Source organism: Gobio gobio, assembly GCF_949357685.1.
Source record: "Gobio gobio genome assembly, chromosome: 6".
NCBI lineage: Eukaryota > Metazoa > Chordata > Actinopteri > Cypriniformes > Gobionidae > Gobio > Gobio gobio.
In genome coordinates, this window is record NC_137102.1 from 42,210,972 (window position 1) to 42,227,116 (window position 16,145).

Sequence of the window (16,145 nt, forward strand, 5' to 3'; positions counted from 1 at the left end):
AAAATTGTGTAATATGGGGACATGCCATGCACATGCAGACATTTTGATTAATTGGCATAAAATCTAAAATATTTATAAACTCTAGATATTATTGTAACACTTTACAATAAGATCTCTTTTTTTTACTTTAATGCATTAGCATAACATCAACTCATTTTGAAAGCATTTAATAATGTTAGTTAATAAAATACAGTTGTTCATCATTAATGTTAGATCACAGTTCCTTATGTTAAGTGATATATCTTGATTAAAAAAGTATTAGTAAATGTTGTATAAGTATTGTTTTGTTCTTGTTAACTAATGTAGCTAACTTCCTTATTGTAAAGTGTTACCAATGTTATTACATTAGTGCTGTTTTTTTCTCTGCTATAGTATTATTTAGGTCCTGATTTTAATGTTCCTTTTCAGTTGCTGTTTCAGCAATCAGCATTATGGCATTAGACAATTGTGAAACTTTCACAAGCAAATGCATTTCAGGAAAAATATTATTTGGACTGACACTCTTTAAACTTAAAAATGAAATGTAACGATCCACAAGAAGCCTTTTTTTGAACATACTTTGATCAAGAATAGAGTGAGTGGAGTGGACTTTGTTTGTTTTGTTTTTCAGTTTGCATAAATGATTTAAATTCCTCTATTTTCAGGCAGATTCATACTGTGTTGCTTTTTAGGATCATCATTTTGAGTAGTATGGGTGAAGATGCCTCCCTTGAGCACAATGTGGATTTACTTTTAAACTGTAACATATAAGTTTGTCATGAAGCTTTAGCCAATGTGTTATTATAGGAAATAAATAGAAATATTTCCTAATTTAGTTGTTATAATATTATAAGAGGGGTAAACTGGCCTCTACCTGGGGTAAGAAGCTTCCCCTGGATACATTTTTACAGAATGTATAAATTACTTTTGATATAATTCTTATTAAGGATTTTTTTTTTAAATTGTCATTAATGTAAAATGCTAAATCAACTTTTATATTTAAAATGTATACAACCCTATTTATTACAGTAAGTATTACATTAAAACAAATAAGTAACATGCCACTTGGGGCCTTCTGTGCCATTTCTGTCTGCGTCATCTTGCCCCGGTAGGCATTTACACCATGTTACACACTGAGGAAGAAAGTGATGATAAAAGGTTTCACAGACGTACTGTCGAGTCATATTTATTTGTATAGCACTTTTCACAATACATATAGGTCACAGAGTGTCTCGGTGGTTCAATGTCTTTAGGCCATGTAACGTTAAAGAACTTTACAATGTCACATGGCGACCTCGGAGAAGAAAAACGTGTGTAATATTGGAAAGACCTCATCCTCCTCTGTCAACCATTTAATGTCCACATGATTTAACACACTACTGGCATTCATAATAGAATACATAAAGAACTGAAATATTGGGTGATAAGAAATAAGCAATGGGCGGGCACCCAGCAGCGCAGATTGTATGCAATTATTTGTGTGTGTGAAGGGCGCGCTACGGGACTCGAAAGGTCATGATTTTTTTCAAAATACAAGCCCTTACTCATTTGTAATTTGGAGCAACTGCGACTTAAAATCACACGTCAGCACCGTGAACTTAATAGAGCGTTCCTTAATGTTTTATGAACACTATGCAGGTCGGTGGTACGTGGTTTAGACGAGAAAGGCTTATAAAAAATAAATAAAACATATGACTTTTAACTTGAAAAATGTGTAGTCAGCTTTATGTCGTAGCAGATTGACTGCTCGCGGCGAATTCACAGTTTTCCTTTTTGCAGGTGGTGTAAGATTATTAGTCCTTCTTAAATAACGCATTTTAAACGTTTGGTGAGTAGGGTTTGTATATGTATACATTTTTTAAATCAACAATGACCGTTGCATATTTTTCGTGCATTTACAGAAATATCCGTTATACCGCTGGTCTATGATTGTCGAGGCCCTGTAAAGCAGAGCGGTTTGATCTCTTTGTCTACTTCGAGGATTTTCAATTACATTACATGAATTTGAAAATCTTCCACGTATGTTTGGGTTGTGTTCAGTCATAGTGCCTTGCATCAGTGTTTTCTATGAAAAAAAACCAAACTGCGTTCGTTAGTGTTAAATGGGAATATTCAAACTCAATTGTTTTGTTCGACGCGATATCGCGAGCACAATGAATGAATTAATGAGTGGAGGCATTAATATAGCGCTTAATATGTACTACCTCACACACACACAAAGCGCTTTACAATCATATTATGGGTTTCTCCTAAACCACCACCAGTGTGCAGCATCCACTTGGATGATGCGACGGCAGCCACAGTAACTTACAACGGCGCCAGTGCACCCACCATACTCCAGTTATAGGTGGAGAGTGAGGAGCACTTGCAGCTCTCTGGTCGCGCTGGGTAGTTCAAAGTTAACGATTTACCGATGTTTTAGCATCGCGGGAATCTGTTGCATCATTTTTTTTAATGATTAAACCAAATGTTTGCTAGATTTAGCTGTTTAAACATGGATGTTTTGTTTACATTTTTTCCATTCCCTTTTTATTCATTCTTACTTTGATTGCCAGTGATAGAACGGTCGCCACTAATGACCATAATATTTGTAGACTGAATTCTGCCCAGACAGCAACATTGTGTCGGCCCTAATCTGGTATGTGTGAAATCCACATGTACCAGATGTGGCCCGGACCTGGGCTGACACTATGTTGCTGCCTAGGCTTTCTTATGTGTATGTGAATACTGCCCCTAGATCTATTTAAAACAGATTTTCAAATGTATTTATTAAAACAAAACTAACCATGTCCAGATGTAATGAGGTGTGTTTCTGTTCTCTCAGTGTAACTGTTAGAAGCCAAGTGCCGCTCACTGGTTGGGTGCTGGAATTGTTGTTTTGGCTGAGAGCAATCTGCACTTTGGGCTGCTCACATTGACAAACAGACAACTGCCCTGCAGTGACACCATGGAGTGAGTCGCAGTCATCAACAGTTTCTTTCCATGTCAAATATCGCATGGTTTATTATGTTTATTAATTATTGAGGAATAGTATTGTCCTCTTTGGGTTTACTATCTAAACCGACAATCCACAAATTAGCAAATACATACCTCAGCAAGTAGAAAAAAAATACTGTAATAGATGTCATAAAAGTATGATAGGCTCAAAATGTTGCTAGCTTTTTCCTTTGGGAATGTACTAATATATTCTTATGTCTCCTTTCACTGCCCTAGTCGTCCTCCCAGCGCTAGTCAGCTGATTGCCAGCAACGTCACAAATAAGACAGACATGCGGTCGCTGAACTCCAGGGTCTTCATTGGAAACCTGAACACTATGCTGGTTACCAAGGCAGATGTTGAAGCCATTTTTAGCAAATACGGCAAGATTGTTGGCTGCTCTGTGCATAAGGGCTACGCCTTTGTCCAGTACGTCAATGAGAGGAACGCACGAGCGGCTGTAGGAGGAGAGGACGGCCGGATGATCGTTGGACAGGTGCTTGGTGAGGACATAAAACTGTACTTTCTTGTTGTTTTATCTTATCGTATTGTTCTATTTTAATTGAACTATTGCCTTGTCTTTCAATCAGATATTAACTTGGCAGGAGAGCCCAAACCTCACAGGTCAAAAACATCAAAGCGTTCAGCTGGAGATATGTACAGGTAAGGAATACATTTGTTCTTATTTATATATTCACCCATTTTATTGTTTTATTCCAATAAGCCAATTTTTGTTGTTGTTGTTTTTAAAATCTCTATTTTTCTAAAGTCTCTCCAGCAGTAGTTCTGGTTTTGAGCTTGATTATGATTTCCAGAGAGAATACTTTGACAGGTAAGACTTGCCGTTATTGATGGGTTGTATGAACACTTTGCCAGTGGGTAATGGGTATATATAAATGTGTGCACTATTTGTTGACACCTCAATCTCTTTGTGCTGTACAGAATGTATTCATATCCTTCCCGTGTGCCCCCGCCACCACCACCTCCTCTGTCACGGGCTGTGATCCCTTCCAAACGTCCACGGGTCAGTATGAGTGGGGGTACCAGCCGCCGCACCAAGTCCAGTTTCTCAACTGCTTCCAAGAGTAGCCAGCGGACATCCTCTCGAGCCCGTTAGTACCTTTTCTTTATTTTCACTCTCTACAGGGGTTTGTTTTAAAGGGTTCGTTCACCCTAAAATTTAAATTAAAACATGTTTGCTTGATGTGGAGAACCAATGAGGGTCATTCTCGTATTATGCAGCACATTTGAGCTTCTGCAAGAACCAATCAGGTTTGTTCTCGCACGTCGAGCTGTTTCTGTTCGCTGATCAATGTTTAAAATCTACCAGTGACATATTTTGTCTTTTAGTTGATGTTAATATTTCATTTTACTCATGTTACATATTTGACCTTGGTTGGCTTGTCATTTTGTACATGCGTTCAGGAAATTATTTTTCTTTCAGTAAAAGCAGATGACCTCCAAACAATTAAGAAGGAGCTTTCTCAAATCAAACACAAGGTTGACTATCTGCTGGAGAGTCTGGACAGGATGGAGAAAGACCACAGCAAAAAATCTGGTAACCGTGTTCACTGTTTCTGCTGCAGGGTCACCATACATGGCCTTAAAATGGGCCCAGACAATAATCGATAATCCATAGTATTTAAAAAAAATATATTTTTTAAATGGTACATTTTAAAATACCATTGCATCAACTTAAATTTGTCTTTACATGTTTCATAAAAACTGTCTGTGTTTAGAATGATGTCATTATACTGTTATTTTATATTAACAGTAAATATACAAATATTTATCTAGATAGTTTAGTTATAAATAATGGTCAGTAAGATGTCTCTTTTAGTGTCTTATGCTCACCAAGGCTGGATTTATTTGTTTATAAATACAATAAAAACAGTAATACTGTGAAATATTATTAGAATTTAAAATCACTGTTTTCTATTTGAATATTTATTTAAAAATGTAATTTATTCCTGTGATACAAAGCTGAATTTTAAGCAGCCATTACTTTGCTACTCAGTGTCGCATGGTTTTTCAGAAATCATTCTAATATGATGGTTTGGTGCTCAAGAAACATTTCTTATCAGTATTGAGGTTTAAAATATTTCTAATGCTTAATATTTTTGAAGAAACCATTATTATTTTCAGGAATACAAAGTTCTAAACAACTATTTATTTGAACAAACAAACAATAAATACACACACACACACACAATCTGTTTATATTAATTGTATATGCATTTTTTTTTTCTTCAGAGGGGAAGAGTGTGAAGTCAGAAGTGGGTGAGGCTTCCTCTCTGCATTCCAGCAAGAAAGACAGAGAGAGGGAAGAGCAAGAGATAAACGATTCGGAGGAGGAAAGAGATCTGTTGGAAGAAGAGGAGGAGGTACGTGAAAATCAATATATTTGCAAAATTATGGAGGTTAGGATTGTTTAATTTGTGCTGAATTAGTGAGGACATGATTCGAGTAAAGATATCGAATATTCTAAATGTTGTTTGGATCTCTAAGATTTGTTTCAAACTATAGCGATAGACTGACAAGTTTTTGTTTTTTTGTTTTGTTCCTCAGGTTAAAAGCCAGGGAGGAGATAATGAAGAAGAGGAAGAAGAGGAGGAAGAGGGTGAGCATGTGGAAGGGGAAGATGATGGTGACAGCGTTAATGGCGATGACTCATAGGCTGTTTTAAACACCATGGATACCAGACACACTCAAAATTCAGCCCTTTCAGTTCTTTTGAAAGGTTGAAGCCAGTCTTTAAAAGATTTGTCTATAGATGCCTGCACTCTTATAATAACTGACACTACAATTACATCAGTTTCACTGATGTCAGTTTATTTTTTAATGTAAGCATGACAGCTTTTCAGGCTTTTGAGTTCCCTTAACCTTGAAGACAAACATTTGTTTTCAAACAACAGAAACCATGACATTCTCCAGTTATTCTTAATAATTCTGTGTTTTTATTTTGTCCATTATGTGTTCTCCGAGTGAAACTGTTCCCTGTTTGCCCTGTGTCTTTTATGGGAATTTTCTTTCTGTGATCAAAGGTAAAATTTGTATTTTTAAGGGCAGAAACTTGAGTGGCTCCTCTACAGAGAGCCAACAAGCTTCCATGAAACATCTATGTTTGTATTTACCTGTCTTTTTTATATTACCCTGTTTCAGAATAATTCTACAGGAAAGTTTCAATAAAATATTAAATTAAATGTGTTGTTTTGGAGTTTAATAATTAGTCACACGTTTAATCCTTTGTTGTAATTATGCCCGTTCATAATCTAGGCTACTAGAGATGGTGAATAATTACAGATTAAGTCAGAATAAATCAAATGTAACAATTTATTAACAGTCAGGTAAATGTATAATGCCAATTACATAATCAATTCAAAGATTATCCATACACAACATCAAATACTCTGCAGTAAAGAATAAAATATTGATACCTGACTTCTGAATATTACATAACGCAGAACGTCTTAATAGACGCGCCGCGTTATGGGCTGCACTGATGACCGTATCGAGCCCCGATCTTTCTGCTACATCGCTTTAAGTACTCAGACCAGACCGAAACCTCTTTCAAATGGAAACATGTTAACAATGGTAATTTACATTTAATTACTATCCCAAATGACCTGTATCAACAAGAGACCAAATGGCTCCAACAGCCACACCCACCGTCATAAGCAAAATGTTTCTTAAGCTCTAAAAACTCTTATCTTCTTGTATACTTCTGTGGTGATGAGATCTTTGTACCAGTCGCACTGAGACATTTCAAACGATATCAAACACATATAATACTGTATAGTAAGAACTGACATTTAAATCATACAGATTTTGGGTGAATTCTAAGTGATCTCAGCATGACGGGGAAGTGAACGTAGGATGGGGGGAGACTCAGGTGAAGGGAAAGACATGTAAATTAAAGGTCCCATGGCATGGCATTTTTCTATTATTTTATAATGTTTCCTGAGGTGTACTTATATTGTTAGTATGACTTTTACATCATAAAATGTCATAATTTAGAAATAAAAGGCATTTTTTCTATACTGCTGTTTGCCCTGTGGCTGAATGCCCTGCTTCAAGAGGCGTGTCTGCTGTGAGACTTCAGTAAAAACGCCAATGTTGTGATTGGCTGACATCTTTGCATTTTAAATGAGTGGAGGGGGCGTGGTTTAACGAGGTCTACGAGGCAGGAGCAGGCACGAGTTGCTGCCAGAGAGACGGATGGACCTGAGTTCACTTCACATCAGTTCTCAGCATGTCTGAACTGTTGTAGTTACAGCATATACTTCAGGTTATTAGTCTATTTCTAGTCGGAGGGACTGTTCACCATGTCAGAAAGTTAGTAACTTTAGTAAATTATGGATCAGCGCTGACTCGAGACGCAAACCGTTTAGAACGATTCAGTCCGATTTGGTGAACTGATTCGGTTCACTAAAAAGAACTGGTTCAAAAGAAAGATCGTTCGCGAACCGGACATCACTAATGTACCAGAGATGGAGCTCAGCGATTGCTAACAAAGTTATTTATAGTAACTACTGAGTTATGAGAGCGCTGTCAGTCAGCGCAAGTTTATTGTGTTTGTATCTGAGAGTTCTGAATAAACACGAGTCAGTCACACCGAGTCCGTCTTCATCATTATTACCAACTTTGTAACACATGCAAAGTACCATTACAGCTGTCGAGATGAACGAGTTAAAAGTAAATGTTGATAATAGCATTATTTTTAAAATAAAATAAAAAGCGTCAGTGACATGCGTTGAGTACACAGCGCAAACAAAGACACAACAGCAGTAATCGAATGTAATCCAGTTTATTGTGGGGCTAGGCTGGCTAGCCTGGATATGCTCACATTTACCCCCTTCTGCTTAATCTCACGCCGCGTTTGGTGCCTCCGCTGTGGGCCAGATGCAGTACTGGGGGTCGGGGATGTTGAAGGCCACCGGCCAGTGCAGCCCGAGCTTCGGCGTGTGTGAGGTTTATGTCTAAAGATGTTACTCTGCCGATGTTGAGCAGAAACTCATGACTGTATGCACATTTTAGAACCGATAGACGCGACGAGGACGTACAAAAACACTGACTCACAAGATAGAAAACACGAAAACACCGTTCTGTCTGGAGAGAGAGAAGCCGCATTGTGTGCACGAATAATAAATAATAAGCTACACATCAGAAATCACTGATCACAGATCAGAAGGAACTGAAAAAAGACTTCTGTTTTCATTTGTACATCCAAACACTGAGAAACTGCCAGCGTTTACTCGTTCACAAGCAATGATCTCTCAAGCGCTTGCATGGGCGTGCCAGATTCTCTGGGCGGAGGAAAGGGAGGTAACCGTTCCTGCTTGGACGTCAAACCAGGAGACTTCAGGATTGGCTCGTCTGGGCTGTCATTTTCTCAAAGGCAGAGAAAGACAGCCAGAACTCGGGTTTACACCGATCAACATTTCTATCCACTTGGGGACAATATTCAGGCTAGGGGAACTCATATTAATGTTGAAAAACCTCATAAAATGAAAATTTCATGCCATGGGACCTTTAAGGCCATTCTCAATCGATTCACTCAGTGTGACGTCGTCTTGGATGAGAATGATAACTGTATGAGTGATTATAGATGCAAAAAGTGTCCTTTGTCCTCCACCAGACATCTTGGCATTATGCAAGTTTTCCTAGTCTTTCAGCTGTCAATTCAGCTGATTTTTAGGATAAGTAGTTAGGATTGTCTTTTAAATTATGTATATTTATATTACATTTCATTCATATCACTTTTTGATGTGAAGTATGATTAATATTTTACCATTTAACTGCACACTATGAGCTTTAAAAGTCTTAATTCGTTTTTTTTTTTTTTTTTGACCATCTGGGGGTAAGAATGCAAGTGAATCGTAATTCAGTGACAAATTTGGTTTATTTAATGAAATGTTAAGCATTTGATATGGAAAGTAGACTACTATCATTCTTAGACGGATCATATGAGCTTAGCTCCTTTACACTTCAGACTCGAGAAAGACATATGAAGAAGTCCAGACATAAACATATCGTAACTAAGAAGCATACACAATGTTCTCCCTTTCCTTGTCCCTATTTGCTTTAATTTACTCGGATATAGTTCACTTGCACAGGAACAATTAAGTTTCATAAAATTGCTAAATTGTTTTGGATCACATAATGCACTGGATTTCTAAAAATACAGGTGTTCACAAGGGGAAAATCAGAAAGCCACTGAAACTAGTGTAACCTGCTGGATCATCATAAACCCAGGTTTTCATCCAAAGTTGTATGGAAATCTGATCACCGATCTCCAGTGTGAGAACAATACCATTGCTGCCATTACCATTGCTAACTGGCTTCCAGGAAAACACAGAGCACTTGGTTACACCGTTCTTCAAGAGACTGACTGCCATTGTGGTTCCACTATGAGAATGAGCATAAAATCTGAAGTAATAGGCTCCTTTTATTGGTGCTGTGAAAATACCTGCAAGACACGTGTACAAAGTAGCCATAGAAAATGTCATGTGAACTGGTTTAAGAGCTGCTGCATGCCATTACAGTATTCCTGTAATGGTATTCTCTTTACAGTACTTACCAGTATTTGAGTCATAGGCACTTCCAACATTACTAAAGACTTTTTTGTATTGCAGAATTTTCAGACCATTAAAGGGCCCAGTTTTTCCTGTTCCAGATTTCAGAAGTTTAGCTGAGAAAGCAACCTTTTTGGCTGGAAATAAGTGAATAGACTAATAAATAAAATGTGTAATTTAAAACAGTTAACATGTCTATGGGAATAAAATGTGCCTTATACTTGCCTTCATTTTCTTTTTGGACAGTTTCAAGCTTATTTTGTGATTCTTGTACTAAGGTTTTCAAAGCTGTACGGAATACACATTGATATGATAATGTTACAATACTACTAAACAATGCATTTAAAAAGATGTGCAAGTTGTAATTTCCTTAAAAGAGTTAATAAATTGTTGTTTTTCCTCAATGACATGTTCAATACAAATTTACCTTACCTTCATTCTCGCTCAATACGTTGGTCAGTGCTTCTTCTAATTTTTGTATCCTTTCATCCATGTGTTTTAGCTTCTCGATCTCAGCAATAATGTCTATACTTGGTGAGAATACATCTTGTGCAATTGAGCTCTCAGCACAGAGCAGCAGTACCAGCAGCAGTACTGCCATTGTCTCGCTTTTCATTTATTTTTCAGACACTCAAATTACTCCAGAATTCAACTTTGAATGGCAAATGCTGTTCTTCAATACTTTGTTTTATGGTTGTGAAAGTTTGTAAACATTTGTACTTTAGACTGATGCTGGGAGGGTTTTATTTATTTTAGTAGTCCATTAGGGCGAATCAAATGTAGAATTGGGTACACTGAAAGTACATTTTCAGCATAATATTTGCATTAATGGATTATGTATGTGTGGTTATGTGGTTCAGGTATACAGTATATGTCCAATGTCCCCACAAAGATGGCAATATCCAAAATCCTTGTCCATGAGAAAAACAGCTTATAAGTCACACTAAATGATGTTTAAAAAAAAAGAAATCTGAAAGTTTTCTGTGATTGGTAGGTTTAGGAGATAGAATATACAGTTTGCACAATATGAAAATAATTTGTCTGGAAAAAAACATGAAAACCCAACATGAGTGAGTGTGATTGTGTACACGTCTGGCTATAGGTCTACTTGTGAGGGCCAAATGTCCTCACTTAATATTATGACAATATGTAACATATGTAACTTAATTCTCAAAAATAACTACATTTAAATAATATAACGTGGGTTAGTTGTAACACACACAGTTTAACACTTTTCACACATGATGACGAAAATTAGTGTATTTACTTTTTATTGATGTTAATATTTCATTTTTCATTTTACATATTTGACCTTGGTTGACTTGTCAGTTTGTACATGCATTCGGGGAATTATTTTTCTTTCAGTAAAAGCAGATGACCTCCAAACAATTAAGAAGGAGCTTTCTCAAATCAAACACAAGGTTGACTATCTGCTGGAGAGTCTGGACAGGATGGAGAAAGACCACAGCAAAAAATCTGGTAACCGTCTTCACTGTTTCTGCTGCAGGGTCACCATACATGGCCTTAAAATGGGCCCAGACAATAATCGATGATCCATAGTATTAAAAAAAATATTTTTTTAAATGGTACATTTTAAAATACCATTGCATCAAAACTTCAAATTTGTCTTTACATGTTTCATAAAAACTGTCTGTGTTTAGAATGATGTAATTATACTGTTATTTTATATTAACAGTAAATATACAAATATTTATCTAGATAGTTTAGTTATAAATAATGGTCAGTAAGATGCTGCATTTACTTGTTTATAAATACAATAAAAACAGTAATACTGAGAAATATTATTAGAATTTAAAATCACTGTTTTCTATTTGAATATTTTTTTAAATGTAATTTATTCCTGTGATGCAAAGCTGAATTTTAAGCAGCCATTACTTTGCTATTCAGTGTCGCATGGTTTTTCAGAAATCATTCTAATATGATGGTTTGGTGCTCAAGAAACATTTCTTATCAGTATTGAGGTTTAAAATATTTCTAATGCTTAATATTTTTGAAGAAACCATAATTATTTTCAGGAATGCAAAGTTCAAAACAACTATTTATTTGAAAAAAACAAACAATAAATACACACACACGCACACACACAATCTATTTATATTAATTGCATTGGCATGTTTTTTTTCTTCAGAGGGGAAGAGTGTGAAGTCAGAAGTGGGTGAGGCTTCCTCTCTGCATTCCAGCAAGATGTCACATGTCTGCCTTGTCCTGTGTAGCACATGGGGTGCGTTCCGTTCGACCGTAAGTGGACTGCGAAGTGGACTTCAGAGGGTATTCCGCCATCTTAAGTGAGATTCCAATCCAAAGGGAGCGAACATGTTCAGTCCGAAGGGTACTGCGAACGGCGCAGGGAAGAAGGGAACATCGATACATCACTTCACAGGAAGTAGAGAGTGAAAATCACCCAAATGTCTTTGCGCGTCGCATGCATCACCTGTCTGAACTAATTAATGATGGAGCAGAGCCGTTGGTTGGAATAGTTTTTAAACAGCTCTGCGATTAAGGAGTTTACATATGCATTTGAATATTCATAGTTATTATACAAACTAGAGTATGAATTGTTATGGCAATAACTGTTACATTTGTATATTATATTTTATGAATATGTAAACAAATTAAAAGTGTTGAGAAGCACCTGAGGGCTGTCATGTTTTATATTTTACTTTATTTACCTCAGGAATGTTTACTGTGCAGCTGCACTTGGGAAAGAAAGCGCACGAGATGAGACCGCTAAAGCCCATTAAGAATAGCCTACATAGTTAACCAAATCAAAGTATTTTCATATTGAATGACAGGTGCAGCTTCAAATCTGTTCATAGTCAATACAGGTTATAAGTAAACTAATAAAACTTATGGACAATGTTTTGATTAGGCCTATATGTTTTAGCCTACTGTGTGTTTTGTAAATGTATGCTTATTATATGGTTTTCAATTTGAAAGTAAAGTAAATTACAATATTAATTTATGTCATAATCTGCACCCGTCGTTGCCTTTCTTTGATGACGTTGCAGGGCGTTCCAAATGAGCGATTATTGTCTGCGAAGTCCACTTCAACTGATATACCGTGCTCAGGGAGTAGGGAGCAGTGCAGTGCGTAGGGACCCTGTCGAATGGAATGCACCCTTGGTGTTTCCTCAGTCCAGTGCTTGATCGTTGTCATTTGTCGTCGGTATGTTTTCCTGTTCTCTGGCTCCCTGTTCCCGCAGAGGGGAAGATATTTGCAAAATTATGGAGCAAGATATGGAGCATTGCAAAATTATGGAGGTTAGGATTGTTTAATTTGTGCTGAATTAGTGAGGACATGATTTGAGTAAAGATATCGAATATTCTAAATGTTGTTTGGATCTCTAAGATTTGTTTCCAACTATAGCAATACACTGACACGTTTTTTTTTTGTTGTTCCTCCCAGGTTAAAAGCCAGGGAGGAGATAATGAAGAAGAGGGTGAGCATGTGGAAGGGGAAGATGATGGTGACAGCGTTAATGGCGATGACTCATAGGCTGTTTTAAACACCATGGATACACTCAAAATTCAGCCCTTTCAGTTCTTTTGAAAGGTTGAAGCCAGTCTTTAAAAGATTTGTCTATAGATGCCTGCATTCTTATAATAACTGACACTACAATTACATCAGATTCACTGATGTCAGTTTATTTTTTAATGTAAGCATGACAGCTTTTCAGGCTTTTGAGTTCCCTTAACCTTGAAGACAAACATTTGTTTTCAAACAACAGAAACCATGACATTCTCCAGTTATTCTTAAGTCTGTTTTTATTTTTCACTGTCAGAATATGTCCATTATGTGTTCTCTGAGTGAAACTGTTCCCTGTTTGCCCTGTGTCTTTCATGGGAATTCTGTGATCAAAGGTAAAATTTGTATTTTTAAGGGCAGAAACTTGAGTGGCTCCTCTACAGAGAGCCAACAAGCTTCCATGAAACATCTATGTTTGTATTTACCTGTCTTTTTTTATTACCCTGTTTCAGAATAATTCTACAGGAAATTTTCAATAAAATATTAAATTAAATGGTGTGTTTTGGCAACCCAGTTTGGCAACCATGATACGCATGCAGGCTTTTTAAAACAATGTTAACCTTGGCAAATATTTTGATCATATGACAATGCTGTCAGTGATTTTAAGGATCAGTAGTTATGATTGTCTTTAATTTTTTTTTTAAATATTATATATACATTTTACATTACATTTCATATCACTTTTTGATGTGAAGTATGATTCATATTTTACTGTTTAACTGCACACAATGAGCTTTAAAAGTCTAAATTTGACTGTTTATCATTGATTTTTCAGTTTCTTTTGACCATCTGTGGGTAAGAATGCAAGTGGATCGCAATTCAGTGAAATTTGGTTTATTTAATGAAATGTTCAGCATTTGACATGGGAAGTGGCCTACTATCATTCTTAGACGGATCATATGAGCTTAACTCATTTACACTTCAGACTTGAGAAAGACATAGGAAGAAGTCCAGACATAAACATATCGTAACTAAGAAGCATACACAATGTTCTCCCTTTCCTTGTCCCTATTTGCTTTAATTTACTCGGATATAGTTCACTTGCACAGGAACAATTAAGTTTAATAAAATTGCAAAAAAAATTTGCATCACATACTGCACTGGATTTCTACAAATGCAGGTTTTCACAAGGGGAAAATCAGAAAGCCACTGAAACTAGTGTAACTTGCTGTATCATCATAAACCCAGGTTTGCTTCCAAAGTTGTGTGGAAATCTGATCACCGATCTCCAGCGTGAGAACAACACCATTGCTGCCATTACCATTGCTAACTGGCTTCCAGGAAAACACAGAGCACTGGGTTACACCGTTCTTCAAGAGACTGACTGCCATTGTGGCTCCACCATGACAATGAGCATAAAATCTGAAGTAATAGGCTCCTTTTATTGGTGCTGTGAAAATACCTGCAAGACACGTGTACAAAGTAGCCATAGAAAATGTCATGTGAACTGGTTTAAGAGCTGCTGCATGCCATTACAGTACTGGTAATGGTATTCTCTTTACAGTACTTACCAGTATTTGAGTCATAGGCACTTCCAACATTACTAAAGACTTTTTTGTATTCCAGAATTTTCAGAGCATCAAATGGCCCAGTTGATCCGTCTCCAGATCCCAAAAGTCCAGCTGAGAAAGCAACCTTTTTGGCTGAAATAAGTGAATAGACTAATGTAAAATGTGTAATCAAATATAATGTGAAATATAATTTAAAACAGGTTTATGGGAATAAAATGTGCCTTATACTTGCCTTCATTTTCTTTTTGGACAGTTTCAAGCTTATGTTTCAAAACTGTATATACGGAATACACATTGATATGATAATGTTACAATACTACTAAACAATGCATTTAAAAAGATGTGTAAGTTGTAATTTCCTTAAAAGAGTTCATAAATAGTTTTTTCCTCAATGACATGTTCAATACAAATGTACCTTACCTTCATTCTCGCTCAATACGTTGGTCAGTGCTTCTTCTAATTTTTGTATCCTTACATCCATGTTTTTTAACTTCTCAATCTCAACAATAATGTCTACACTTGGTGAGAATACATCTTGTGCAATTGAGCTCTCAGCACAGAGCAGCAGTACCAGCAGCAGTACTGCCATTGTCTCGCTTTTCATTTATTCGCTTTTCTCCTGCGATTATTCCAGAATTCAGCTTTGAATGGCAAATGCTGTTCTTCAATACTTTGTTTTATGGTTGTGAAAGTTTGTAAACATTTGTACTTTAGACTGATGCTGGGAGGGTTTTATTTATTTTAGTAGTCCATTAGGGCGAATTACATGTAGAATTGGGTACACTGAAAGTACATTTTCAGCATAATATTTGCATTAATGGATTATGTATGTGTGGTTATGTGGTATACAGTCTATGTCCAATGTCCCCACAAAGATGGCAATATCCGAAATCTTTGTCCTTGTCCATGAGAAGTGATGTTTTAAAAAAAAAAAAATCTCAAAGTTTTCTGTGATTGGTTTATGAGATAGAATATACAGTTTGCACAATATGAAAATCATTTGTCGGAAAAAACATGAAAACCCAACATGAGTGTGATTGTGTAGTGCACGTTTGGCTATAGGTCTACTTGTGAGGGCCAAATGTGCTCACTTATATAGTCAAATATTATGACAATATGTAACATATGTAACTTGGTAAAATTGGTATAGTTGGTATACGCCCATCAAAGTCTTAGAGGCTGCGTCCCAATTCGCATACTATCCGTACTAAATAGTATTCGAAAAAAGAATTAGTATGTCCCAAATCCTAGTAGATTCCCGGATGGTCTACTATTTCCGGTCAGAATCCGAAGTGCAGATCGATGCGCACTCTAACGGCTGATATTGCCCACAACCCATTGCGAGATGGACGAGGATTCGATTAGAACTACAAACGCGGATAAAAAGTGTTAAAAAACTAACATGACGGTTACGTGAGTCTGACGGTTAAGTGGAGAGGATTAGATAAAGTGGTTTGAGTGAGCAATTATCAGTATTTAACCTGACGAAAAGATATTTATTCAATATTATCCACATTATATTTCTCCTTCAGCAGCATTGAGAACTTTTGTAATGAT

General features: G+C 36.5%; 3 protein-coding genes across 3 annotated transcripts; 1 reads left to right on the forward strand and 2 right to left on the reverse strand.

The window, feature by feature from the left end:
- Positions 1-1,693: 1,693 nt before the first annotated feature.
- Positions 1,694-6,177, forward strand: LOC307127521 (heterogeneous nuclear ribonucleoprotein C). The gene is made up of 9 exons (XM_079818787.1): positions 1,694-1,807; positions 2,804-2,931; positions 3,193-3,458; positions 3,546-3,618; positions 3,725-3,787; positions 3,898-4,067; positions 4,400-4,513; positions 5,209-5,339; positions 5,524-6,177. The coding sequence occupies exons 2-9, from the start codon at positions 2,927-2,929 to the stop codon at positions 5,629-5,631; spliced, it is 930 nt and encodes a 309-aa protein (XP_079674913.1). The 5' UTR covers positions 1,694-1,807; positions 2,804-2,926; the 3' UTR covers positions 5,632-6,177.
- Positions 6,178-6,272: 95 nt separating this feature from the next.
- LOC307127522 (complement C1q-like protein 4) lies at positions 6,273-10,258 on the reverse strand. The gene is made up of 4 exons (XM_079818788.1): positions 9,963-10,258; positions 9,756-9,818; positions 9,536-9,667; positions 6,273-9,424 (listed from the first exon to the last, which is right to left on the reverse strand). The coding sequence occupies exons 1-4, from the start codon at positions 10,144-10,146 to the stop codon at positions 9,147-9,149; spliced, it is 657 nt and encodes a 218-aa protein (XP_079674914.1). The 5' UTR covers positions 10,147-10,258; the 3' UTR covers positions 6,273-9,146.
- Positions 10,259-13,176: 2,918 nt separating this feature from the next.
- On the reverse strand, positions 13,177-15,298 carry LOC307127525 (complement C1q-like protein 4). Its single transcript, XM_079818792.1, has 4 exons — positions 15,009-15,298; positions 14,821-14,862; positions 14,589-14,720; positions 13,177-14,479 (listed from the first exon to the last, which is right to left on the reverse strand). Exons 1-4 carry the CDS (start codon positions 15,190-15,192, stop codon positions 14,202-14,204), a joined length of 636 nt encoding a protein of 211 aa, XP_079674918.1. The 5' UTR covers positions 15,193-15,298; the 3' UTR covers positions 13,177-14,201.
- Positions 15,299-16,145: the final 847 nt, after the last annotated feature.

Coding starts and splice junctions, on each gene's coding strand:
- LOC307127521 (XM_079818787.1), top strand. Junction 4,068..4,399: donor GCGGACATCCTCTCGAGCCC/GTTAGTACCTTT, acceptor TTTTTCTTTCAG/TAAAAGCAGATGACCTCCAA. Junction 4,514..5,208: donor AGACCACAGCAAAAAATCTG/GTAACCGTGTTC, acceptor TTTTTTCTTCAG/AGGGGAAGAGTGTGAAGTCA.
- LOC307127522 (XM_079818788.1), bottom strand. CDS start 10,146: ATGAAAAGCGAGACAATGGCAGTACTGCTGCTGGTACTGCTGCTCTGT. Junction 9,668..9,755: donor TGTCCAAAAAGAAAATGAAG/GCAAGTATAAGG, acceptor ACTTATTTCCAG/CCAAAAAGGTTGCTTTCTCA. Junction 9,425..9,535: donor TGCCTATGACTCAAATACTG/GTAAGTACTGTA, acceptor CGTGTCTTGCAG/GTATTTTCACAGCACCAATA.
- LOC307127525 (XM_079818792.1), bottom strand. CDS start 15,192: ATGAAAAGCGAGACAATGGCAGTACTGCTGCTGGTACTGCTGCTCTGT. Junction 14,721..14,820: donor TGTCCAAAAAGAAAATGAAG/GCAAGTATAAGG, acceptor CACTTATTTCAG/CCAAAAAGGTTGCTTTCTCA. Junction 14,480..14,588: donor TGCCTATGACTCAAATACTG/GTAAGTACTGTA, acceptor CGTGTCTTGCAG/GTATTTTCACAGCACCAATA.